Source organism: Ipomoea triloba, chromosome 8 (genome assembly GCF_003576645.1).
Source record: "Ipomoea triloba cultivar NCNSP0323 chromosome 8, ASM357664v1".
Taxonomy (NCBI): Eukaryota; Viridiplantae; Streptophyta; class Magnoliopsida; order Solanales; family Convolvulaceae; genus Ipomoea; species Ipomoea triloba.
The window spans coordinates 2,492,669-2,510,369 of NC_044923.1; the positions used below are offsets into that span (position 1 = coordinate 2,492,669).

At 34.4% G+C, this 17,701-nt stretch overlaps 3 protein-coding genes across 11 annotated transcripts; 1 reads left to right on the forward strand and 2 right to left on the reverse strand.

The window, feature by feature from the left end:
* Positions 1 to 535: 535 nt before the first annotated feature.
* On the reverse strand, positions 536 to 4,515 carry LOC116026857 (cell wall protein RBR3). The gene is made up of 6 exons (XM_031268278.1): positions 4,150 to 4,515; positions 2,313 to 3,341; positions 1,759 to 1,950; positions 1,527 to 1,660; positions 1,076 to 1,186; positions 536 to 946 (listed from the first exon to the last, which is right to left on the reverse strand). The coding sequence occupies exons 1-6, from the start codon at positions 4,303 to 4,305 to the stop codon at positions 874 to 876; spliced, it is 1,695 nt and encodes a 564-aa protein (XP_031124138.1). The 5' UTR covers positions 4,306 to 4,515; the 3' UTR covers positions 536 to 873.
* A 2,215-nt stretch (positions 4,516 to 6,730) lies between these two features.
* On the forward strand, positions 6,731 to 12,149 carry LOC116027938. 4 transcript variants are annotated; one of them, XM_031269727.1, is made up of 8 exons: positions 6,774 to 7,057; positions 7,996 to 8,184; positions 8,574 to 8,686; positions 8,777 to 8,846; positions 9,774 to 9,883; positions 10,383 to 10,497; positions 11,017 to 11,146; positions 11,580 to 12,149. In XM_031269727.1, the coding sequence occupies exons 3-7, from the start codon at positions 8,623 to 8,625 to the stop codon at positions 11,099 to 11,101; spliced, it is 444 nt and encodes a 147-aa protein (XP_031125587.1). In that variant the 5' UTR covers positions 6,774 to 7,057; positions 7,996 to 8,184; positions 8,574 to 8,622; the 3' UTR covers positions 11,102 to 11,146; positions 11,580 to 12,149. The 4 variants fall into 4 exon arrangements, with proteins under 4 accessions (XP_031125590.1, XP_031125588.1, XP_031125587.1 ...); XM_031269726.1 differs by having other exon boundaries at positions 8,081 to 8,184; XM_031269728.1 differs by lacking the exon at positions 7,996 to 8,184 and having other exon boundaries at positions 6,772 to 7,057.
* LOC116027937 (pectin acetylesterase 8-like) lies at positions 11,359 to 17,399 on the reverse strand. 6 transcript variants are annotated; one of them, XM_031269722.1, is made up of 12 exons: positions 17,247 to 17,399; positions 16,229 to 16,353; positions 15,917 to 15,999; positions 15,416 to 15,545; positions 15,237 to 15,316; positions 14,763 to 14,849; positions 14,532 to 14,656; positions 12,949 to 13,009; positions 12,566 to 12,697; positions 12,367 to 12,472; positions 11,822 to 11,967; positions 11,359 to 11,729 (listed from the first exon to the last, which is right to left on the reverse strand). In XM_031269722.1, the coding sequence occupies exons 2-12, from the start codon at positions 16,350 to 16,352 to the stop codon at positions 11,625 to 11,627; spliced, it is 1,179 nt and encodes a 392-aa protein (XP_031125582.1). In that variant the 5' UTR covers position 16,353; positions 17,247 to 17,399; the 3' UTR covers positions 11,359 to 11,624. The 6 variants fall into 6 exon arrangements, with proteins under 6 accessions (XP_031125582.1, XP_031125583.1, XP_031125580.1 ...); XM_031269723.1 differs by having other exon boundaries at positions 16,229 to 16,363; positions 17,247 to 17,394; XM_031269720.1 differs by lacking the exon at positions 17,247 to 17,399 and adding an exon at positions 16,978 to 17,005 and having other exon boundaries at positions 16,229 to 16,363.
* Positions 17,400 to 17,701: the final 302 nt, after the last annotated feature.

Consider the following 17,701-nt stretch of genomic DNA (forward strand, 5'->3'; position numbering starts at 1 on the left):
TGCAACAGAAAATTTAATGATTTATTGGACGATTATTCCATAATTTATAGCAACCACAATTCATATGTTATTTGTTCTATCCAAGTAAAAGAAAAAAATTATTTTCTAAATATGATTGATCTGCCAATAATTTTGTGGTCTAGTAGAAGTAATAGCAACTAGTTGCACCTGGAAGGAGTGGTTTCGAGCCTCAATGGAGGCACTACTGTCTCTTTGTGCTTCAATAGGTAAATTTTGAGTCATAAATCTTTCAATTTAATTGCATTGTGATAAAAAAAAAATTAATGATTTATTTGACAATTATTCCATAATTTTTTTTCATACTACCGACTCTATTACATTGTAGTATCTATATTTTCTCAACCTGTTGAAACACAAAGAGTCAATACCGCCTCCACTAAAGTTCGATCTCATGACCTCCCATATAAGAGATTCAATAGATGCAGCACAAAATCAGAATTCATATTGTTATTTGTTCTATCCAAGTCTTGATATCTAAAAACACAATTCCCTTACCGTATACCAAAAGTAAAAGTTAAATCCATACTATTAATAAATTATATAAAATTATAAAATTAGTGCAATTTTTTGCATACCAAACAATAGAACTATGAGAACATGGGTAACCAGAAACTCTAACCAATCTGAGTAAAACTAACACTTCCCAGCACTCGAATAGTGCTCCAGAACTAAAGCCTACACTATGGAAACACAAATCTGCTCTCATAGTTCAACATGGGCATTTCAGCATATGGCATAAGTTGGTTGCTTTTCAAACAAATTTGGCCAAACACAACGACACAACCTCACCAAAAACATGACCAAGCCTCTCACCATACCTAACTGCATCAAAACACGAGCTTCAGTTCCCAACTACAACAGAGGATCAGACCCCGCACCAAATAAGTTAGATCTGCAGACATCACCTCGGCAAAGTGGGCATACCCTGCATTCAGGAATGCTTTTAGTAATAGAAAGAATACATGCAATACAATCTTTCAATTTTATAAGTTTCATCATCTCCTTAAAGTTGGATGTGTACAACTGGGGAATTATTAGCCATATTTGTGTTTACCTGTGAATTTCTTTAAGCCATTTGTCTACACAAGTCCTATGAAAATCATGGTGGCAAGGCAATATACGCAAATTGTCTCCATCCTCGTAGTCCACGAGACAAATGTAGCATCTATATGATAAGCAACGGAAGGAGTCAGAAGTTAGAATAATGTAAAAATAAGATAGCAACAGATCGAAAGTTACATAATCAACTGACCAAAAGAGAATCTCAGAAGTAATAATATGAAGTATTCATCGTCATCTAAAGTAACTTATTTTTTACTAGATTATCTAATTAGACACATAATAAAAGTTTCCTTATTTTTCCCTTGTTTGGGTTAAGCCTCTCGTATCTTGGATCTAAGAGAAATATCTATTTGAAGACCAATAAAAGAAAGGAACGTAGCATTATGTCACCACCAAATATTGCAGTAAACTAAGGCAAACAAAACTAAAGAGCTTCTACTCACCGTGCAGCATCTTCGCTCAAATCATTTTGTGATTTGTTGTATGTTTTCACAGGCAGGGATTCCACCACATCATTAGGTGCCGGAAGAGACCCAATTGAAGATACAGAAGGCTGGGAGGATAATACTACAGATTGCTGATGAATTTCATCCAGAACCTAAGATGAGTAAGAAATCTACAACTCATATTGATTTAGAAAAAGGAAGGGAGAGTTTGATAGATTGGTAACATTACCGCAAGTAAAGCTTCTGCTAACATAAGATTTCTCGATATGCTAGCCCTAATACTATTGTGATTCTCTGAATTAGCTTGAGTACTCCTACGACATGTGCAATTACCCGATCTATGTTGACCAGATAAAATGCAAGATCTTGTATGCCCAGAGAAGTTCTCAAAACGGCTTCTCAGCCTTCGTAGTGCACGTACCTATGAAAACATTTAAACTATTATATAGATAAAGCACAAATAAAGGAGCAAATAACTGAAAAGAACACCCAAAGTAGTAACCCCAGCATTCTGCAAAGCCCAACTAGGCTGGCTTCTACTTTAAAAGGTGACTCGCTCAGAGGAAACCATTGAGCATCTCTTCTAATTTGGCTGCAGCCAGATATGTACCAAATAACCAAGTAATGGTACAAAGAGATGCATGCATACAACATATATAGGTTTTGAATTGCAGACTGAGCTTTGTTGCATTAATCAATATTAGAACTATGAAACAGACTTTACTCCTTTTAACTGCCTCTTGTTTATTTAAAGGAATTTGTTATACACTCCTTTGAACAGACCTGAGATCTTATTCTTCTTCGCCGCTCAGAGAAACTTGATCTATGATCCAGGAGTTCATGATAAATGGTATATGTTGCTCTTGAAACCTCATGATGTAGAATTCGATATACGGAATTTGAGGCACCAGAAGATGCATGCCCAGAATAACTTGGAGTAATGGAGTCATTATCTTCAGATATTGCCTGCCGTATTCCACCAACCAAATCCTGTCTCCGACTACCCTCACTAGCACGTCTCACTTCCATCTCCCGATGAAAAGGACGAAACTCAGGAAAAGGTGATCTTCGAAGAACTCTACCACGAAGTCTACCAACACTCAAGGTTCTGCTGAATTGGATGTTCCTTTCATCAGGTGCACGAGGTGCACTTCTTCGATCAGAAAGTCTTGTCTCAATTCCATCAGCATAACTCTCAGGAGATAATAAATTTATATCACTGTCTACTATAGTATCATTATTATCTCTCACCAAACCTTGATCAGAAGCTATATGTTGGTTTTGTAATGAATTATCACCATTATTAGAGGCAAAATCTTGATTTTCTGTAGGAGATCCATTACCAAAGCACACAGGAAAAAAATCACAACTCCTTGACCTTTCACTTTTATTAACAAATCTACCTGATGAACATGACTGAAGATGAAGATCATCTTCATCATTTGAAAGCACAAAACTTCTTGAAGAAGCAGAAGGAGCTCCTTGTCCTTCTAAATCATTTGCTCTGCTTAATCTGAAGCTGATATTACCAGGAGTGAAGCTCAGGCGAGGAAGGAAACGATTCAGCAGATTTGACGATCTGGATGAGAAAGCTCTTGAAGAAGAAGAAGAAGAAGAATTACCTACTCTGGACACAGTATCATAAAACCTTGATTGGTGCCACTCATCAAGCTCAACATCAGAATTTACATGGTTTTCATCTGGCTGCTCTGCTTTAACGTTTTCATAACATTCATTTTTTTCTCCTCCAGTCTCATTTTCGTCTGCGGTGGGTGTAGTGCTACAATTTCCTTCAGATTGGTGTTTGGGAATCTGCAGCTTGTATAAATTATTCATCAACAATGATGCAAATAAAAAGTTACAGAGTATAACAGCATAGCGTACAACCATGAAAATAGTAAAATACTAAAATATTTTGCATAGAAACTTTGCACTTAATTATGGGCACCTCAACATTGCAAACATACCCAATGTGTTCAGAAAACAGTAAAATGTTCATAAAGACGTAAAAGACACACACATAAATTAAGACTCAAGAGAACAGCCTAAACATTAATGTTCACATGAAATAATGTTGGCATTCATATCACAATGCATTAATAGCCATGTCTATGTCAAAAACGTTCTGATTTTTTAATACCATGTTCTCACTAGAATCCCAAATCCATGCAACATTCATTAGTCGAAATCAATATTTGCAATTTAGATACATTAACCAATATTTGCTACATGAAAAATCCATTGTTTTGTCTACTCAAATAGTACCTCCACCCTAATCCCTCGTTTATGTTGGGTGACAACAACACTAGTTAAGAAAGGGCAAACAGAATAGAGAACTATGAACATTTGCCATTGCATACAACCTAACAGAAAACGCCACAGCTCACAATAGTTCAAAGCTTCATTGCTTTGCGATTACACTAAACTTCACTAAAAAGCAATGCCAAAGCACAAAATATTCCTTTACTTAAACATATACTGATATACTTCAGTTCAGTGCCAAAAATTGCTATCAAAAAAATTTAAAATAAGAAAAACATATCTTCTCAATGCGAACAAAGCTCTATTCTGTAGTCTGTATGCAATAGAAGATAACAGAGAAGCGAATGCGCACATATACCTGAGAACCGTCACCGTCGGAGTCGATAGATCGGAGACACGACGACTGGAACACTCTGCTTCGGCCAGATCGAGCCGTCGCAGCAATTGACGACGGCGGAGGCGACGGCGACGGAGAATCGGCGGCAGCATTGGACTTGCTGCTGCTTGAACCCATTCTTAAGTAACGCAAACACAGTTAATCAGTAACTGCGATAGGTTCAAAGATCTAATACGGAATATATAATAAAATAATAGCAAATCTATCATTCAGATCTCAAAATCATTGCAAATTTCATGCTTTTTTTTCCTTAGATTATTATAATCTCTAGTAACTTTATAGTTTGAATGGGGAAATGTATTATTACAGTGGTGGTGAGAATACGCAAAGTGCAAAAATGGCGTGTCAGCATTTAACGGATTCAAATTCTAATCTTCGTCGGAAAGCCACGCGCGCCTCGGAACATGAAAAGTGACCGCGGTTTCGGCAATTATCCTATTTTCCACCCCTATTTTTATATAAAATGTTAAAGGAACCCCTTAGTATAAAGGAATTGCCAATGACACCCTTTCTTCTTCTTCTTATCTTTTTAATATATTTTTGAAAAAATTACACTTTAGTTCATAAGTTATAGGATAATGCCAATGACCTTGTAGTTCAGTGGCATCAAACCCTTCCCTTTATAGGTGGGTTCGAGCCTCAGTGAAGGCAATACTGACTCTTGTGCTTCTTGTGTTTCAATAGGTTGAGAAAGTAGTTATGAACAGATACTGCATTGTAATAGAGTTAGTAGTATTCAAAAAAGAAAAGTTATAGGATAATTGTATAATCCGTCTTTTATCCCTAAATTATCATTAACGTTGTACTTTTCATTCATTTACTAATAAAACATTAAGGACGGAATTTATAATTTTAGTATAACTCAGCGACAAAAAGTGATCACAAAATGATGAAAATTACAATGTCAATAATAACTTAGAGACGAAAAGTGAGCATGATCAACACTCAGAGACGTATTCTACCATTACCGTATAACTTAGGACGAAAATTACAATTTTCTCTATATTTTTTTGATACGCTTTTCGACATCGTTATACTGTATCTTAAACTCCATAAATTCGGACTTAGAAACATGAAAAAAGGTAAATTCTAACTTTTCAGGCAAATTTTTCTATTATATTACATGCTTTATACCAATTTTTTTTTTTTTAAACAAAGGATTGGTTGTTGGAAACTATAAAGCATGATTACACTCCATTGTTTTTGTTGTTTATTCATAAAATGCAAATACATTTGAAATCTAATTACTTTGCACATTGAAAAAGTATAAATATCAACAAACAACAACCACAACAAGGTGGTTGGGAGAATAAGTAAATAGATTATGGTGGGGCAATGAAATGAATATATGGTGTACAGGTAATTAATATTTAATAAAATGCGTGATAATGTAATGAATTTAGTCGTGATTGTGTGTAAGTGAGTAGGTAATGGCGAGTGCAAAGTAGTTGGACGAAAGACAAACATGTAGGTGATGGTTAACATAAATACACTAGTAGTAAATGAATAAGTAAAAAAAAAAAGTCAATTAAACATTCAAATTTGAATGAATTGTGAAATTGAGTCTCTACTTATACAAATTTTATTGATATTTGTTAGCTATGCGCTACATTTTGTACGCTTACGTGGGATTCCAGTATACAATTTTGTTAATAAAAATTTTAAATTTTGATTAGAAGACAACTGTCACCAACTTTTATTGTGGGTTGATGTGTCTCGTTGCTAATCCCGCTTTTTCTTTGTTCGGTGGAAAGTATTATTTGACTCGTATATCATCACATATCACATTCACATTCATTTTCTCACTCGAACTTGAGATAGCTTCAAGGATTACACATACTACCGCTCCTCCTAATTTGAACTTTTATCACAAGACTTCAACAGGTGAAATAATATGATCATTACTCATATCACTATCATTACTTGTTATTCAATAAATACGATTTTTCAATTAAATTATAACTATCATTAACACATAAATTTCTTTCACTTTCTAAAATGGATCCCACTTCCACATCATCAAATTTGTAAATTCTTCATTATTTGAAATTTGCATATTATATTATAAATATAATAACTAAATAATATAATAGGAAATAAAACAGATAAAAAAGTACCCAAATCAATTTTACCATGCTTTTTCTCTCACTTTTTCATTCTCTCTCCTCTTGCTAATATAACAATTTCTCTCTCCTATTGCAACACACATGGCATTAAATAATAATAAATAAAAAAATTTTCTCTTGCCACATAGATTAGAAAGAGAGAGATTGGCAGGGTTGAGAACAGCCTAAGTTGTTAAATTTGAGACCCTTTCATAATTAGCCATTTTCTTGTCTATTTCCTTATAAAGACATTGTTTAAATCTATGAGATATCATATAATTTGGGGGAAGATATCATATACGGAGCATAATTTAATGACAACAACCTATAATTTGGCATAAAGGATAGGGATTTACTCTCAAGCAAAGCCATCAAAACAGTCTTAACCCGCCGGACCGCCCAGTCCTCTACTTAGGTAGGGGGCGGGTTTTGAAAATTGAAGTCCGCCAAGGAGCGGGCTGCAGGCTTAGCCTGTTTTTTTTAATAATATATATATATAAATCCCTAATTCCCCTAAATCCCCTAATGACCTTACGTCCTTAGTCCTTACGCAGGCAACGCAGCTCGGCTGCTCCAGAGACCAGAGAGGCAGAGTCGCAACTCCAGGCTCCAGGTACGCCGCCACCGCCACCGAGCAGCCGCCAGACCGCCACCGCCACGGCCCAAGTCGCAACTCCGGTCCCAGTTGAATCGCAGATTCGCAGCGGCCGCCCGGCAGTCCGCCACCGCCCAGTCGCCCACGCAGCGCCGCCGCCCTCCCGCAGGTATTGCAAATTTGAAATTCCAGATTTCCAGTATAGTATGATATGAATTTTCAGTATTTGATGTTGTATGAATATATTTATAATTTATATAGTATTATACAATATACAGTATGAATTTCAAGTATTTGATGTTGTATTACTTGTATGAAAAAAAAAGAAAAAAAAGGTGGGGAGCCCGCCTAGCCCGCGGGCCCCGGCGGGGTGGACTGGGCCTGGGATTTCCAGGCCAGCCAAAGGGTGGGCTTTTTTGGCCTGCCCCGTTTAGGCCCGCGGTCCTTAGGGCTTTGGCCCGCCCCCGAGCCCGTGTTGACAGCTCTACTCTCAAGTCCCTTAGATGTTATTAATTTAAAAAAAGAAAATTAGTAGTTATATTATGAATGATGATCCAAATTGTAAGGTGAATCTTGATTTAACAAATTTGACACCAATATTTTTTTTTTTGTTAGAAATAAAATTAATATATAAAGAATATATATCATTAAATTCAAAGGGGTAGCTCAAGTGGCAAATGAGTTTCTTCATAAAGATGATTCCTAGTTTGATTTTATAAGTGACAATTCTCCTTGGGGCAGCTCCGTGCCTCTCAAAACTAACGAGGATTAGTTGGGTGGACTCGAACCGTAAGACGGACAGAGATAGACCCATAATACTTTGTGGTTTACTTATTATTGATTTCTAATTTTAATTCAGATTCTTTAGCTCGTCCGATAAGTCCGACAACTTGAAGTTTAGGGTCAAGTCTGACCCGAACCCCAACAGGCTGGTCCGATTGACTTCCCTAACTTCAAGTACACAATATATCAACTGCAAATACATAATTTTTAGACCAAGGTCTACAATAGAATATGTATTCTGATCCATGGTATAACAATTGATTTGTGTGTAATTGGTCCATGATACAATTTGACAATAAGGTTCTAAATTTTTTTTGGGCCTAGCTTGTTGAGCCCACTACATATTAGTGGCCCAACTAGGCAATTTCATCATCGCTCAGATGCTCACTACCTGATTCTGCCCCTTCAGTTTTGCCGCCCTCTCGGCTGTGATCTATGGCCTTTCGCTCTCAGCAGCTCTCACGCTTTTCAGCCTAATTAAGCCACAATCTTCTTCGCACTTCTCGTCCAAAGGTCCTTCTATCGTCTCTCAGCTTCTGAAATTACATAGTAATAGTGAATCTGTTTAAACTATTCATTTATTTTATCTAGTTTTATAAGAATTGGCTGAATTGAATGGCTTGGATTTTGATTGATTGTATCCGAAAATGGTGCGGTTTCATCAAAAAAATGTAGTATTCAGGAAGATTGTAGCATGTTTTCCATTTCATTCAAGTAATTTAAAAATTTCTTAAAATTTTCCCCACTTTTGTGCTTCTAATGACTAGTATGATACCTCAATGGCTCAATTCTAAGCACAGAGATAGGCTTGCTTTTGTAAAGCAACAGTCTGGTGCCTGAGGACAGTAGAATGAAGTTACGGTATGACTATGGTGTTCCAAACTAATTTTTGTTATTTGCAGTTGTTTGCTTCTAGGAGGTGCTTGTGTTTCCTGTTGCTAACACAGAACAATGGACTGGGTTGCTGTGCATAAAATCTGGGATAAATGGGCTTCTAACCATGTTGGTTGTTCAGGTGAGCAATGCAAATGCACTATTGTGTTGTGGGAGTGTCTGGTCTATTTTATAGATTATAATTTACTTACATTGATTGTGTGACTTGAAGGTCAATCTTTGAAGGCTGCTTTGCTTATAAATTATGACCCAAATGGACCATCTCGTCTTCTTTCTACCATGTGAGTGCATAACTTCTTTTTTTTTTTTGCTGGTTGAATGCGTGTAACCATGGGTATTAGCCTATTAGAGTTTGTAATATAGTTTTCCCTCCTGTTGCTATGCTATATAGATCATTATTTTTAGCACTTGAGTACTTTTAATAGACTGCTTCCAAGACATTCTGAGGTGAAATGGTGATTTTTGTTGATTTCACATTCTGGAGCAGTAGTATTGTTGCTATATATTTCTCTTTCTTGCTCTATGAGATGCGTATGATGGATGCAATGGTTTGTTCATCAGGAGAAATTTACTTTTTTGCACCTCTGTGTTGTAATTAATTATTTGCTCAACTATATATTCTCTCTTCAAATTTCATGTATAACTGTAGAAATCAATGTTTTAATGTGATGTCTGGGTTATAAGTGGATTTATCTCTGGGCTTTTGAAACTGGCCTATCATTTGTATTTATGTTTTGGGTTATTTACATCAAATGTTGGAGATTGTAATGTTCAAGTGTTCCTTCTCATCAGCAATAAGTGCATTTACCAATATAATAACAAAATTAATTCCATTGCATGTGATCTAAGAAAAGAAAAGTATTTGTAGTGTCCAGTAGCACTAAATAAAACAATTACTTTTGGAGCTGAGCACTTACTGAGAATGAGTTATTGAACTTTTTAAGAAATGATGATTTCGAAGGTCCATCAGGTGGCAAAGAGCCACCACCAAGTCACAAACTGATAAGGCAGAAGCTTCCAAATCATTATTTCATAACAAGTTACAAGTTTTTATTGTGTTATACTAAAACGTTGGAGCGTCACAACCAATTAAAGTTAAACTTCATATAGATGCCTTCATAATTGTAGAAGATATGAAGTTGAGTTTGTTTGCAAGACCACATGGATATGAATTTGGATTGGAATAATGGATTATTTGTTTCTTATAGTGCAGAACAAGAAGGGATAAAAGCAGATCCAATGGAATTGAGTCAACTTGTTAATTTTGTTAAGAGAAACAAGTTCCAGAGTGAGACCTTTTTTATCGGGCAGAATCAATGTAAGTTCTATTGTTGACACAATTTATTTATGTTTGCTCATACTTTCATTGATTTGTTGCTCTAGCAATGATTCATGTTTTAAGTAATCGAAGCTCTAGTTCTCCAGTTATTTGACCATTATCTCACTGCAGTTTTATTACATTTGTTTTTAAGTCATTATTATATTCAATGATTGGATGCATATCATGATTGGATTCCCAGGCCCATCACTTTGAGAAGTGAATGGAATTGTTTATGTTTTTTTTTTTTATCTTAGAAAAATCACTAAGCTAGTTGGTTATGTGTGGCTGGAAGGATATTTCCTACTCGCTAGGACTAGAAAATATCACTCAAGTTACATATAAAAATATATACATGATACAAGCTGGATATTGTTGCACTGTTGCAGTAAACACTCTAGGAACGAATAGATTCCCAAATTGAATTGTAAAATGTTTTTAGTTACATTCATTTTAATTTCAAACTTATAAATTCAGGTTGATGAAATTTTGTTGACAGATCTTGTCACATCAATTCATGAGACTTGGTTCTCTGCAAGATGCTTGAACACTTCTAAACCTGCTGGTGAAGGTGTGATTATCATGCAAACATCGGCATTCCTCTTGGTTGGACTGTAAGCATTTGATATATTTTGGGTATTTCTATCAAATGTGTAGTATGAAGTCCTGGTGCCACTTTGTTGGTTGTAAGTTGAAAGCAACAAAACAATGTTGGAAGTGTGGGGTTAGGGGAGAGCTGGAGAGGCAGGTTTGGAAGAAAAAAGATTGGGGAGGGGGGTACTTAATTAAAATTTTGAATGAACTGTGAAGTTATGTATATGGTGTAAAAGGGACATTATGCTAAAAGTGTTGTAAGGTATGCTAACATGTAATTAGGGATTAACTAAGATTCAGTAAAAATTACGAATTCAAAGTTAATCTTGTAGTGTCTTATAAGATCATGAGGTAGATGTAACTGTTGTTGCCTGTAAATTGTAGCATCATTATTTCTCTAGTTATCTGGTCCCAACTTCAAGTAGGTCCAGCTCGTATTCCTTGAAAATTAATATTATGTTGGCACACTCGTAAATTATTGTGGTTCTTTTCATTGCAACAAGAAGTCAACAACCAGACCTTGTGTTTTCTTTATGCAGGTATGATGGCTCTATAGGCCCAGCATCTAGTGCAATGGTAGCTCTTGACCAGTTTGCATGGCAACTAAATCGAAGAAATCTTTGAATTTGGGATGCTTGGGTGTGTCAAGTGTATAGTGTTCATGTTAAGGTTTGTGTTTGACATTTTGGTTATGTAGTAGTACCTCCTTGTAGCAACCTTGCTCTAACTGAAATTTTCTCTCAAAATATTTCTTAGCTATTGAGGTGTTTGATTGTTGGAAATTAGGGAACAGTATTTCTGTCCAAAAAAAAAGTGTCTTCCTGGCTCAACAAGCATCCTCTTTTTTATTTTACTTTTAATTGTTCTTATGTGTTCAGATGAGATCTCTTGCAAAGTTGCAATTAGCTGAAACATTTTACAGCATGATAAGAAAAGTATTACAAGTTTTGAACTTTTGATTTACATAGTACAAAAGCATTATGCATATGTGAACATAAACTTTGGCCTTTCCTCCCTAACCATCTTCTTTCCCCCCCAAAATTTCATTGTTTCCTGTCGTAATTAGCTAATTGCTACAACAATTTAATTTTCTGTCTACCAGATTCTAGAGTTCCTTGCGTTTTGTATACAACCATGGAGATCTGGATCAAGAACTGGACTGGAAGCAACTTTTGTTACATGGGTAAGGGCAATCTATCTTCTGAAAGTCACTTCTGTCAAAAAACCATTCTCCAGCCGCTTCTGCAATTGTCTGCACATTGCATTTTCATCAAAACATGTCAATAGAATCCTAGTACTCTCTGCCATTTAACATTATAGTACCATGTCACCCGTATAAATTACCTTATTGAACAACCTAGGAGAGTTGGGGCTGTGCCACAAGTTCTGCAATTCAGTGTGGCAGTGCAAATAACAGGAGTTGATATAGTATCCTCTTGCTGAAGATGGTCCTAGTTCGTTCAGTGCTCTTACTAACTCGGATCTAAAACCTGGAGATTTATACGGAAAAAAAAAACATTTGTTTTTATTAAATGCTAGATGTTTTTTAGGGAAAATCAACCTTTTTCATCCATGTATTTTTACAAAATGATTGTTTCAGTCTCTCAAATTTTGACATAGCATTATTGACTCCAATTTTTTCACAAGGTGGTAGTTTTGGTCCCCTTTCTCACAAGGTGGAAGTTCTGATGATTTTGGTTCATCGACCTATTAACAAACACTGGCCCTGTTTGGTAAATGGCTGATAACATTAGCTGAGTAGAAAAGTGTTTGGTAAATTAGCTGTTAGCTGATAGTTACTTGGTATATAAGGATGAAAAATATTATGCTTTTTATCTATAATCTTATCCTATATCGAGAAAAGTAAATAGAATTTAGTTGTGGTTTACCTTGTATAGCATTGAGCTGTTGAGGTTGGCATTCAGCTAAATTAGTCTTGCAATTCGTCCACTCTCCATTGGGATCAACATGGTTAGGAATCAAGCTGACCCTCACCTGATTTCCAATATTATTCACTAGGGTTTAGGAAAACAAAATCCAATAAATAAAAGGAAAAAAACATAGAATATTTCCTGAAAATACACAAACCTGCCAATAGTCATAGGCTGAGTTGATTAGGAACAATGGTGTTTGGATATATGAAGCTGTGTTCTGGGGGAAGAAGCATAGACCCGGATTCATCTTTGACATACATGTTCGATGCAGATTTTTAGCAGAGCCCTAAAACCAATTCCAATTCCAAACAGCAAATTAGAATCTTCACAAAAGCGTTAATTCACAATAGAATTTTTTTTTTTTTTTTTTTTTTTTTTTTTTTATATAACAAGGGTAACCTGTCTATTTGTGAATGTGCATTGCATAAATCATGTTCATGTGTAATAGCTCATATTTGGAGGATCAAATATGAAAGTGATTAATAATCGTGAACCAACCCTAGAAATAATTTTTCACAATAAATGAAAGATTCTCACATGTAAGGTAACAACATCATTGTAGAACTGTTGAATGATTGGTTCACCAGTAATGGTCTTCCTGCAACAATTCAATAGCCAAATCTTTTGGTAAACAAGAAAAAAAAAAGATTATTATTTAAAATATTCATATAAAGAAAAATAAAATAAAATAAAAATGTTGAGGAGAAAGTTTACACATCTATGAAGAATCCAGCATCTGACAAACATTTTACTCTGCCAGCATACGGTAGAAATGCTTTAAACTTGTCACAATGCAGGATAGAAGTTAATCCTCCAGCTGAACACCCAGATAAAATTGCCTGACAGTAAAAAATTAATTACTTTTTAGTCACTGTAAATATTCTCATTTTATTTTTTATTCTTGTTTTTTTAATTTCTAGTGTTTATATGAAGGTCCATACTTACATTTCTAGCATTCTTCATCCCCTTTGCCAGTAAATCCTCCATTACTGCCTGGAAAATCCTTGCACCTCTGAAGTGGAGATTGTTGACCTGAAAACATAGTTTTCCTTGTCCATTATCAATCAAAACATTCAAATTTCAATGATAACACCAGTTAAAAGAGGGACAAGGGAATTCTAATTCCTATTAATGAATAATACGTTCGGGGAGTGTCACTGTTCCCACTATTTCAATCGTTAGAATTTTCAATGCATGAGGTCATGGGTTCAAATTTTTGCGTTATTTGATAAAGAAAAGACTACAATTCACGTATTGTTTGGAGTTTATTAAAAATTAATTGGCCTGTACAAGTAACGGGAGTGTGTTGGGCATATAATATATAAAAATAAAATGCACCCAATTGAACTATCAGAATTGTTAAACAGATTTAACTGTTACAATTTGACTTACATACATAATATTATTATTATGACTTACAGGATCGACAGCTTCCACATCACCGGTGAATGATGCACCATCACAGTATCTGACCTTGACCTTATTCCAATTGTAGAAATCTAGAATTTCATTTTAAAAAATCATTATTTTATCAAAATGATCACTAAAAATAAAATTGAAACCCATGTAAAACCAACAACCACAATTAGAATCTTTACATGGATTAAGTGAATAATCATTGCTCATAATCCCACTGAAAGCAAGAGGTGTTTCCATTAGTTTGGAGGATCCCAAATGCGTTTTCTTTCTGCTATTGCAATCCCTGATACTATTACACCATCCTCCTCCCTATATACATTAAAAAAAAAAAAAAAAAANTTTTTTTTTTTTTTTTTTTTTTTTTTTTTTTGTATAACAAGGGTAACCTGTCTATTTGTGAATGTGCATTGCATAAATCATGTTCATGTGTAATAGCTCATATTTGGAGGATCAAATATGAAAGTGATTAATAATCGTGAACCAACCCTAGAAATAATTTTTCACAATAAATGAAAGATTCTCACATGTAAGGTAACAACATCATTGTAGAACTGTTGAATGATTGGTTCACCAGTAATGGTCTTCCTGCAACAATTCAATAGCCAAATCTTTTGGTAAACAAGAAAAAAAAAAGATTATTATTTAAAATATTCATATAAAGAAAAATAAAATAAAATAAAAATGTTGAGGAGAAAGTTTACACATCTATGAAGAATCCAGCATCTGACAAACATTTTACTCTGCCAGCATACGGTAGAAATGCTTTAAACTTGTCACAATGCAGGATAGAAGTTAATCCTCCAGCTGAACACCCAGATAAAATTGCCTGACAGTAAAAAATTAATTACTTTTTAGTCACTGTAAATATTCTCATTTTATTTTTTATTCTTGTTTTTTTAATTTCTAGTGTTTATATGAAGGTCCATACTTACATTTCTAGCATTCTTCATCCCCTTTGCCAGTAAATCCTCCATTACTGCCTGGAAAATCCTTGCACCTCTGAAGTGGAGATTGTTGACCTGAAAACATAGTTTTCCTTGTCCATTATCAATCAAAACATTCAAATTTCAATGATAACACCAGTTAAAAGAGGGACAAGGGAATTCTAATTCCTATTAATGAATAATACGTTCGGGGAGTGTCACTGTTCCCACTATTTCAATCGTTAGAATTTTCAATGCATGAGGTCATGGGTTCAAATTTTTGCGTTATTTGATAAAGAAAAGACTACAATTCACGTATTGTTTGGAGTTTATTAAAAATTAATTGGCCTGTACAAGTAACGGGAGTGTGTTGGGCATATAATATATAAAAATAAAATGCACCCAATTGAACTATCAGAATTGTTAAACAGATTTAACTGTTACAATTTGACTTACATACATAATATTATTATTATGACTTACAGGATCGACAGCTTCCACATCACCGGTGAATGATGCACCATCACAGTATCTGACCTTGACCTTATTCCAATTGTAGAAATCTAGAATTTCATTTTAAAAAATCATTATTTTATCAAAATGATCACTAAAAATAAAATTGAAACCCATGTAAAACCAACAACCACAATTAGAATCTTTACATGGATTAAGTGAATAATCATTGCTCATAATCCCACTGAAAGCAAGAGGTGTTTCCATTAGTTTGGAGGATCCCAAATGCGTTTTCTTTCTGCTATTGCAATCCCTGATACTATTACACCATCCTCCTCCCTATATACATTAAAAAAAAAAAAAAAAAAAGTCACGCCAGAGAAACTTAAGTCTTTCTAGTGTAGTTTATATCTTCTGTGTAATTTGTAGATTATTATACAGGAGTGAAGTTCATTCTGTGTGTCTCTTGTTATAAAAAAAAAAAAAAAAAAAGTCACGCCAGAGAAACTTAAGTCTTTCTAGTGTAGTTTATATCTTCTGTGTAATTTGTAGATTATTATACAGGAGTGAAGTTCATTCTGTGTGTCTCTTGTTATAAAAAAAAAAAAAATTAGTGTATTTTTTTTAGCTAGGTAACTTAAACAAGTTAATTAATTCTAACAATTTATTTATTTATTCCATTAAAAAACAATAAATAAAAAAATTACAACCTCAATTTGGACCAACCAATTGTTGACGCCATTGCCAAAACCTCTGTCTAGATGATAAGCCGGTGGACTTCCATCCAAGCATACTTCAACAAAAAAAAAAATGTATATCCAATATTTAATAATAATAAAATAAGAAAATTATAAGTCAAAGACCTTGTGGTCGTCGAACAATAAATTATAAACCAAATAGAAGGTTACAGGTTCGAACTGGTGAGGTATTGACTCTTTGTGTTACCAGTAGTTTGAACAAATTAATATCTTAAAATTTTGTATAACAATAACAATAATAATAATAATAATAATAATTCTTACCAGCCCCTTTCTCAACAGCGCTCTCAAGAATGGTAATATTAACGAAGAGACCTTCTGCTGTGATAAGAAGCAGCAGTAAAAAAGTAAAACCACACAGCCATTGATGCACTTCTCTTCCTTCCATTCTGCACTTTTCTAATTGTTTAATCAAAGCATGAAAAATGAAAGAAACTTAAAAGAAACAACAAAAGATTGGTACCTTAATAAAAGGAAACAACGTGAATTCCTTGTACACTAAACAACATACTCAGATATGGAATGAAATCAAATATGGAATATATGTCTGTATATATATACACGCATCCACACACATATATTTGGTCCAACAACTTATTATAACGCTTTAAGTTAAAATGTCATAAGTTCGAGATATATAAAAACACAAATAGTTTTCTATTTTAAGAAAGGGACACTAAAGTGGCATAATAAGAAACACTCAAAGCTGCCCTAAAAGTGGTGGTCGAGTACGAGCTGAGGAACATAATTCTCATTACTGAGGGTCACAAATTCAATTCTTGCTAATATCTGCTGATTATCAAGTCAATTGGGTTAGGTCTTCCTCCTGTGAGGTTTAACCAATGCATGCATTTCATCGGATAGTGATTACGGGTTTTCCTTGTAACCCAAAGAAACATTATATTCGAAAGGTTTTTATATAGGGAATGATATAAACATGTTACCCAAACATTCAATCCTCTTTTGGTGTATATATTTAGGAAAGAATAGTTCATCACATAACAAACTCATACCATATCCATACATAATTCCACTTTATCATGCATGCAGTCTAGCTACTACCAAAGCCATTTAAATGGAAAATATGCAAGTTCCGTGATTAGCCTGCCTTCTTCACATGTATAAAAAAAACGCTTTTAATCAGTCAATAAATTTTAACTTATCAATTAGAGAAAGACGAAGTCCAAAAAGCTAAGTAAACCTAAATTATTAAGTTGTACATATATATGATGGATGATAAAGTGATGCATATATACATGATTGAATATAAAATGCAACTAACCTTAATTGCTCCGAGCTAGAAGAACAAGGTGAAGAAGGTGACTAAGAGTTTAATTTGATTTGTTTTTCAGAAGTGATGAGAAAGAAGAGAAGAGTTGCATGCCTTATATAATGTTATGAGGGGATCTCAACTCTATTGCTTCATTAAAGAGACAACTTCATGGGACGAATTGAACATCCTTATCTCTTTAAAGCATGCCCACCATATACTTTAAAGATAGAGTAGATTCAAGGTTCGAAAACCTATTATTTCAGACTAACTTTTCAACTAACGACCTAATTGACTAAGTTTTCTAATTATAGAAAAAAGCGGTAGGCGTTGCTGATCACTTTTGATGGATGGTTGGTAATAGTGACTAAGAGATTTCGATCATATCTTTTACGTAGTTGACAAATAGGGTGTTTGGTAACAATTGTTAGTTGATTTGGTTAGTGGGCTTGATTAATTGATAATAT